The sequence below is a fragment of the Notothenia rossii genome, assembly GCF_949606895.1.
Source record: "Notothenia rossii genome assembly, chromosome: 10".
In the NCBI taxonomy this organism is placed as follows: Eukaryota; Metazoa; Chordata; class Actinopteri; order Perciformes; family Nototheniidae; genus Notothenia; species Notothenia rossii.
In genome coordinates, this window is record NC_136908.1 from 54895277 (window position 1) to 54904570 (window position 9294).

The 9294-nt window shown below is 40.3% G+C and overlaps 1 protein-coding gene across 1 annotated transcript; it reads right to left on the reverse strand.

Moving 5' to 3' along the window:
• On the reverse strand, nt 1-9281 carry pnpla3 (patatin-like phospholipase domain containing 3). Its single transcript, XM_079653408.1, has 9 exons — nt 8811-9281; nt 7791-8023; nt 7616-7681; nt 4884-5093; nt 2651-2711; nt 2234-2404; nt 1782-1914; nt 1528-1635; nt 1-1195 (listed from the first exon to the last, which is right to left on the reverse strand). The coding sequence occupies exons 1-9, from the start codon at nt 8995-8997 to the stop codon at nt 970-972; spliced, it is 1395 nt and encodes a 464-aa protein (XP_079509534.1). The 5' UTR covers nt 8998-9281; the 3' UTR covers nt 1-969.
• Between the last annotated feature and the right edge of the window lie 13 nt (nt 9282-9294).

The following is a 9294-nucleotide window of genomic DNA, read 5'->3' on the forward strand; positions in this document are numbered from 1 at the left end:
TCAATTCAAATATTTATTCGAAAGAGAGAATCACAGTGAAAAAACATGTCTTTACTTTCAAGTTATGAGTGATCTAAAACACCCTGATAACACCAATATATTGCATTAACGATGTTGATTAGCACAGTCAGCATAAGTATTTCATTTTGGCAAATTGAGTAACAACAAGGAACTCTACAGAGGCTTTGTGTCAATAATTTAACCAGCGTGAGACTCAGTAATGTGGCTGATCAGTGAGTAAAGTGACTTGTTTTATTTGTCTCAATATGTATAGTTCTGTGAGGCAGTGAACTGTCTATTCTTCGTAAAGAGACTACTGAAGGACACTTTAGTTCATTAAAACGTTTTTTGTAGCTTTGGTTATAATAACCGTCTCACTATAGTATAAGAAAGCCAAAGCTTTATCTGTAGCCATAGCCACAGATGGAACACTGTCAAAAACATGTTGGATTAAATAAATTAGCTTTTTCTGACTTTACATTTTTTTAAGAAGTTGGCCGGCAGACTTCCAACATTGCTGCCATAAGGTGCATCATTTAACTTTAAAATAATTATGTGGTGGCGTTGCAAACAGTTCAAATTCACATGATCAAAAGTTTAAACAAATAAAATACTCTCAATTAAATCAGCTGTATGGGAATGAGAATTGCATGATACTTCTGAATAGTTTTAAACAGGTAGGTAGAGTTGTAGTTGTACAATTAGACACAGTTCTGTACTATTAAAACAGGTCATCAAACACATCTGTGATCCTGAGTGAATTGTGCAGCGGTTTTCCAGAGAGCACTCAGTACAATCTAATACAGTTAGTGCTTCCTGGACTGATGAGAGATAAAAGTGTGTGTCCTTGTAACACCATTGCTTATTGCTCAAATTGTTCTACCGCCCATCAATCCACTAGCTCCACAGAAAGTGGAAATGTGTCTGCATCGTCGACAAAGTGCAGTTCCTGAATCAGTTTAAATGGCTCTAATGTTCGTCCTGTGAGCCGACAAAAAAGCAGACTTGTTGCGGTGAGGAGGGGGTAGTGTGAGGATGATGATGGGGTGAGGAGGAGGAGGTAGATTTGGGGATCTCCCAGTAGCTGCCATGGAGATCAAGGGAGGAAAGTTCAGGCAGGTGGTCTCTCTTCATGGGTTTGTCACATTCTGTGTTTAGAGGCGGCTCACTCAAGCATTTCCTCAGCCCAGGATCACTGGAAGGTTAATTAAACAGATGTATAAGAGTTTATTTCACTTATATTTCAAGTATGGTTTAAATTGATTCAAATGAACTAGGTTGTACAAACCTGTCGTAAAAGAATATCTATAAACAAAAGTGCAATGAGCAAAAAAAGCTATCATAAAGGAGCAAGGTGTGAAAAAAATAACAAGTTTTGCTAAAAATGATTGTGATTTATGTATTATTGATGGTGTGTAGGCGAAGATAAACACTCCCCCTTTGTACAAGTTTAAGCTGTAATGATTGATAAAAGGGGAAAAATGTCAATAGTTAACCAAATACAGCTATACAAAAAGTATTGGTCACCTGATGGGGTTGGCTGGTGCTCCTTTCCAGGCCTGCTGGTACACGCTACCTGCCATCCCCACCAGCCAGCGCATATCAGCCGACACCTCTGGGATCCACTCCAAAAGCCTGGGACAGAGAAATTATAATATTTTAACAATAGGCTTTAAAATGATCTTTAACAAAACAACATGGTTATGGACTTGCAAATAACAAATGTAAAACTCTTTTGCTTAAAAGTGAAATACTGTAAACGATTAGATGTGTATACTTGCCTCTGGCCCACTGAGTAGGCCGACTGTACAGGAAGTGTGCATGGCATGAGCAGGTAGGAGGCCACTCTCACTGGCAGCAGCTCGGACACCTTGGCGTACAAGCCAGGTGTGTCTTGGCAGGCCTCGCAGAACACTGACACACACACACACACACACACACACACACACACACACACACACACACACACACACACACACACACACACACACACACACACACACACACACACACACACACACACACACACACACACACACACACACACACACACACACACACACACACACACACACACACACACACACACACACACACACACACACACACACACAGAGAACAGGATCAGTCACACACAGCATGTTTACACACCACCTCATGGAGGCATTACAAAACCAAAGCTCAAATACATCTCCATTACGAAAAGCTAACAGAGTATTGGATGACATCACACCTTTCTTGATGGACGTGGGCAGGTTGATCTGCTCATCCAGCCACCAGTGCTGTTTCCGCAGTAGGCGAAGCCTCCGGAGCACCCACTCTTTGTTGGTCTCCGTATGCTGGCAGCAGCAGGGGGGCTCGGGCAGAGAGGGGCCCGCTGTCGGATGATCCGGCATAATCAGGTCTGGCAGGACAAAACACAGTATCAGTGAGCGACGTCATGGAAATTGTGATATAATATTTTTCTTACAGGGTCAATTTTTTTCCTTTGTGGCCTCTAGGAAATGTAATACTGAAATGATGTTATGCCTGAGAAAACAGAGTGAGAGCGACACAGTCCAAAGGTTACGCTAGAGGCTGATGGGGATGAATCATAACTAGGAAAGTATGTCTGAGAGTCAATATGGTAAGAGAGGAGAAGGATACTCACTGTTGTCTTCTAGGAAGCGAAGAGCATCCTTATAACCGCTCTGACACATCTCAGCCAGTATCTGTGGAGAGGAAAACAGTCCATCTTATAAACAGGACAAATATTTTTCTATTCAGTGTTTATTTCTGTTTATTTTTTTTTTTTTAATTTTTGTGACATTATGTATGGTGACTGTGGGGGAAACTTCTGAAGCAGTTAGAAACAGGACTCAGAGAGACACGAGGAGAGCTGGAGCTTTGATGGCAAACACTGACGGTTTATTTGGAGCTTCGGCCGGAGAATTCACAAGACATGTCACGGGCCACGGTTTGACCACACGCTTGAGATGCCACAATCAATTCTGAAGAACCCTCCCGTAGTTCCAGGTTTGAACTAGTTCAGAGTGTAACAATCAGCATTCTTTATCAGCGAGATTAAACAAATATGGACCCTGAATCTAGCTAAAGCTCTCGTTCCTAAAACAAGAATGTGCGCCAGGGAACCTACGTTCCAGGAAAGAAGATGTCCCTGAACAATAAACATCTCATGTCAGCTCATGTCAGCTTGTGCTCGGTCATCAGCTGGCAACAACAATGCGCCCAAGCTGCCCTCCTTAAGAGAGATAGCAGCAATACCGGCCGTAGACCTATGCCATGGGAAAAGAGACAGTGAAGGGAGAAAACTATGAACTCTGTCGAAGGTTGAATATCTAAGCAAATTATTTCCTAACAGTTTGTGATAAAGCCGATATGTGTCTTTTTCACATTAAATATACAAATTATATGTGCTTTATGAAAACTGTTGCTGGAGTTTTGACTCTTTTAATAAAATAAATACTACAAATTACAATGCGTATTGAATTTTACTTCATTAATTTAGTTGATTTTATTTGAGACATTTTAAAACTTCCATACAATTCTAAAATAGATAGTTCAAATTACGTGTGGAACGTTCAATATACAGCACTACATTTATGTGTACATTTGTGTGTTAAGTGGCATGTGTGGTATGGGTACACTTGTTTTTCGTGTAGTATGTTGCAGGGGGACTCCTCTTTCTAGGAATATAAGAACGCACCTCCCCCATCAAACAGATGTATGTACCCTATTACATAATCATGGATTATGGCGTAATACGCACGTGAGGGGAGGGGTGAAGGGACAACAAGAGAGCTCTACCCTAAAGCTCATAGCAACCTTAAAATGACCTAAGAATAACCACCAGATAACAAGAGGAAACATGGGATAAAGGAGAGGGAACATTTAGCTTAGATACTCACTTCCTGTCCGTGAATAAAGGAAATAAAATAGGGGAAGGAAAGCAAAACAAGCCACGGAGGAAGGGCACCAACATGGATATCTCAAGTGATCTGCATATGAATCAGAGCAATAATAATCCCTTTGCACTTTGTCCATGCCAGCTCTCGTCTTAAAGGACTTTATCGTCTCGTGACAGTGAGGCATACGTCTTAAACGCTGAGCAAGACACGACGGATTTAGATCTTCATTCGTGTCGTCCTGAGGGTGTTTTCTATCCTAAATCCAAAAGCTAGTTTAGCAAGCTGTGGTAGTGTGGTGATTGTAGGGTAGTAGTGACAAATGTCCAAACGTGCGTGACGGTACCAAATCAATTGAAGGGTCATAAAAGAAGCATGATCTCAGTTAGATAAAACAATATTCTAATAATATTATTGCTAATGCTAGTGCTACTGGTCATAAGATAAGAGTATGTTTTATTGCCCTTTTTATGCAAGAGAAATATCATAATTTCTTCTTTTTTAATGTTAGATAGCCTTGCCTTATTAAAGGTGCACTTTTCTGCCACTAGGGGGCAGCGGAACACGCAAAAATCACTGCGTAGACATATCATTAGACTATAAAGTTCTATATCTGTTAAGCTACACAAGTTTGTCACTCTGAGGGTTGAACAATGGTTCTGTTCACGTTACCTATAATACCTGGATCCATTGATAATATGTAGATGAAATTCATTGATAAGTCATTTTTAAAGATGGATTTGAAGTATGTACAGTACATTGCTGTTATATGTAGGGGAAAATATCACAATCTAGCAAAATCTGAAGATTCATTATGAAGTATTACTTTACTGTGATTCAGAGAAACAAAAAAAAGCAGGAATTTGACGGGAGTTAAGCACCATTGTTCTCGCAAAACAAACATTTAATTGTGTCCTATTTGTATCCTTTTTCTGATAATGTCTAACGTCCCTCTTCCGATTGTGAAGCAGTACCTACCTTGGGCTCGGGGGGGAAAAGGGCCCTGCTGAGGCGGTACATGTTGCCCAGGTTCATCTGGATGCTGGTGTTGGTGAAGCGCAGCTCGTGGAAGCTGGTGGAGTTGTCACGGGGGCAGATGTCACACTCGCCGGAGAAGGGAGAGATGGTGATGGTGTTCTTCAGCTCCGACTGCGGCAGGTTGTCACTGATTCCCCCATCCACGTAACGCTAAAGACAAAGAAAAGGGCAAAGAGACAGAAAAGTGTGTATGCCTTTTAATGGAAATTTGAAGTAGTTTAAACCTAATTAACAATGCACAGGGATATTTTTCATTTTTTTCCCTTATGCCCTGCAATCGCCGTGACAAAATATGTTAAAGACACTTTCAAAACCAAAAACCCAACCACCCTGTAGCAGAACAACACCCTAATTCTTAACACTTACCTCTTTGTTTGTATCAATGATTTGATTTTTAGAGACTTTACCAATCTGTTTATTTAATGAAAGGCTCTTGTTGCGTTTTTACGACCAGAACATTTGAAAATGAAAGGAGGATTTTGTCATTTAAAGCGATTAAAATGTCATTGAGACAGGATTAACCTTATTCCAGGGGGCGGTTGTAAAATCCCATTTGGCTTGGCAGAGATGCCGCATGTGGACCGAGAGGGTGAAAAAATGTCCGCCAGATTGTCAGAATGAGGTCAGTGAGGAAGTGGAGCGCAACATCAATGTGCTTACAGAGTGTAGAAGTGTGTAACGACACTTTTCCCTACTTCTTACTGTAATATTGGATTTACTACATTATTAATATGCATATTATCTCGCTGCCTGATAACTCGGCATACTGTCATTACAGAAGATATGAACTTAATATGGATGTATCCCTTTAGTTCACTGACTGTGCAAGACTATACAAAACAGAGGGTAGCATTTAGCTCAAAGACTCCTAATCTTGCTCCGAGTTGTTTAAAAGTAAATATAACTGGAGAATATCAATATCTGTATCATTATCGAGCATCCGTTGGGCTTTTGTTTCTCTTGGATGTGAAGAACTATCAGTAAAACTATATTTTACAGGAAGATTCTTAGTTTCTTAGGAGAAATCAGGGGGAAAAACTTAACAGGTTTTCATAAAATTGCAAATACAAACAAATGTTAGCTTTGAAGAAAGAAGCAGGAAGATTTAAAGTTGTAACCTAGTTGAGTAGATTCTTAATTGTTGAATAAGTGCTTGAATATATATACTTTACTTTTGGTTTACCATTTTAATCCAATCAAATGTTATTTTCTTCTTAATATATAAATTACATAGTCCTTTCAAATAACTTTTTTTAAATGTACAGGAAAGTATATGTGTTATCGTGTGAAAATATGGAGTTAAAGTGGACAAGCTCAGAAAGAACACGATGTACAGAATCCACAGATAAGGGCGGCTGACTGCATAAACACAGCTGTGATACATGTCAACAGTTCAAATGAATCCTGACTCTTTGCGTTCCCCATGGAGTTTTGACGCTGAACTTTGGCACCAAGAGTGAGACAACCGACTCTATTTAGGGTCTACAAAGAGGAATTGTGTGTGGGGAAGGGTACAGTTGGTGGGAATCTGCAACCTCACCACTAGATGCCGTTAAATCCTACACACTGCTGCTTTAAATTACTTTTAGCTGGAACTGTATAGTTATTATTGGAAAGTCTTGTTTTGTACTATACTTCATGTCATCAGGTTGTGAACTTACATCTGTTGTCATTGTAAAGGTCGGGCTTATTGACTTGTATTTTGTTTATTTGGCATTTAAACTGCGTTCAGCCGTACTAAGACAGTTCAAGTCCTTTCAGTGAATACACAAACTGTCGTAGGCAGTTTAACTTCAACTCAAATTAATTTTTTTCTGCTGTTATTACCCAAAACTATGAGTGCTTCAACTGACACTTCTGCTCCTTCCTGCGCTTACATGTCTATTGACACCTCAATTTCAATACTTTTTTTTAGCTTAATTTATTCATCGTAGCATTTTTTTGTTAAAATCGAAAGATAATTTTCACATTTGCATCTTTATCTCATCGAGGATTTTCTTTATCTGCCTTCATCATGACACACTTGACCTTTGCATTTTGTCATAACTGTATAACGTCATCTGAATCCAATCTGATTTCACTTAGTTGTGATTCTGCATGACTTGGCAACAGATGAGAGGAAGCGGATCTGAATAGTGCTGTCTACACACACACACACACACACACACACACACACACACACACACACACACACACACACACACACACACACACACACACACACACACACACACACTCACTAGCCGCATCTCGGTTGAGTGGATCACTGTCAAAGTCCAAAAGCAGCCGATAAGTCAAAGTGAAGGCAGCACTGGTTTTAGGAAAAAATCTCTTTCGTAACATGCCAATGACTGACCTTGATTATTTGAAAACAAAATGAGATCGTAGGAGCCTTGCAGTTCGACCTATTATTAGCACCTTCTCCCAATCCTATATTGAGAGTTTACTGGAATACTGTTATATAAATATAATGGTTTTGGGTAACACATGCACCCAAGGGCACTCCAAATGACCTTTGAATTACATACATTAAGAAAGGGAACACCTTTGTATGATGTTGACTTTATCTGAAGTCTCATGGCATTGAGAGTAGATTTTGTTCATATAATTGTGCATCCCAAAAGGGAAACCAAACTAAACTTGAATGAGTAGTGATTCAAACAGACACCTACCACTCCTCTGAAGGAAGGAGGAATCAGCCCGCAGTAGATGGGAATAAAACAGCTACAGACCAGCGCCTGTGGAAAGAGTGCACAGTTAAACCAGAGTAAATCTACTTCCTGTGGCTTGGATTATTGTCACGGAGCCCTAGAGGCTTCTTCAGATTTTTTCACCAACTACACGCACCTGGATGAGTTCTTCTTTGGAGTTAAACTCTGACACTATGACGTTTTTCCCGTCAGACACTCTGGTGAGCGAAACACAGAGCCGCCCCGAGGCCAGGATATGAGCGTCGGAGGGCAGGTCTCGATCCAGGCCAGACTTTATGACCTTGACCAGATTGAAGGTGGGGTGAAGGGGGCCGAGGTTCCTCTTCCTGGCCTCTTTGGCCACCTCGATCACATCTTCACAACATCTTACTAAACAAGAGACAGAAACAGGGGTTTAGGTTTTAGGAGATGGAAACTTAGGAGGATTCCCTCTAATCAATCGACTGCGAATAAATAAACACATCTTCAAGTATTAACATGCTGATAAATCAAAATTAACTTAAGCTACCTGGAGTCAGTGACCAACATTGACCTTAGCGAGCCCTCTTTCAAGCCGATACGGAGGTCAACATGACTTCAAGTTAGTCCATACATGAGTATATGTTATGATGTTTATTCATGTAAGAGAAAGTGAAAGGAGCGCCTCTGACAGAAGTCGGCCTGTTTTTGAACACTAGAAAAACTCCCTATGTTTCATCTACAACAAATCTTGGCATTCCTAGGCCTATATGCTAAAAAAATATATATACTTTTGAGGCAGTTTTGTCCAAAAATTCAACCAACATTCACTTTAATCTACTAAAATGCTACCAGTTTTCTTACCCCAATAACTGAACTAAAATATGTTAATCCTAATTTTGAGTCAAATGACATGGTAAAGTGACAGTGACGTTATTAATTATTAGCAGCAGAGTCATACACCAGGCTATGAGAAGTAATGGTTCTCAGTGTTTGTCTTAACCAATATAAAAATATAATACATCACATGTATGTCCATAATGATATCATATTGGACATTGTGTTCTAGTATAACATACAAGACATTGGCTTGTATGCGTGTATTAATAGCGTTGTAAAGGCAAACTATGCCATATATACAGTATTTATTATATAACAATAGGACTTCCTGAGTCCACACCACAGCGGTTCAGCTTACTTATGGATGCCTGGCTGGCAAGCACCGAGGCGGTCAGAGCACCGGCCGAGGCTCCGTATAACTTGGTTGCCCCTTTCAGAAGATAGGGCGCCTTTTCCAGCAGGCAGCTAGCAACTCCGATGTGGTAAATCCCCAGAAACCCGCAACCGGCGAAAGACAGGTTCCAGCCGCCATTTAGGTCGACCATCGGGAGCACTGACAGCGGACGGAAAGTCTACCTCACCGGCGGAGGCAGACTGGAAAACTGAATCCACAGGTCAACAACTGGCTATTAAAGGGGAAGTACAGGGAGGACGCTCTGTCAATAATGCATTCAGGGGCTGTCAGAAATATCGCACTTCTCACTCAACTGGTCCATTAGTGCGTATTTAGTAGTAATAACAGTAATAAATACATGTCTAATATGTGTAATGTGAAATTGTAAATAATAATAATAGATTTATTTTGTTAGTGCTTTTACAGGTGCTCAAAGTCGCTTTACAGA

Excerpts from the sequence above, each read along its gene's own strand:
- pnpla3 (XM_079653408.1), bottom strand. The coding sequence starts at position 8,997 with ATGGTCGACCTAAATGGCGGCTGGAACCTGTCTTTCGCCGGTTGCGGG. Across the intron at positions 8,024-8,810 it reads TGCCAGCCAGGCATCCATAA|TAAGATGTTGTGAAGATGTG; the intron begins GTAAGCTGAACC and ends TCTCTTGTTTAG. Across the intron at positions 1,636-1,781 it reads GCCTACTCAGTGGGCCAGAG|GCTTTTGGAGTGGATCCCAG; the intron begins GCAAGTATACAC and ends TCTCTGTCCCAG.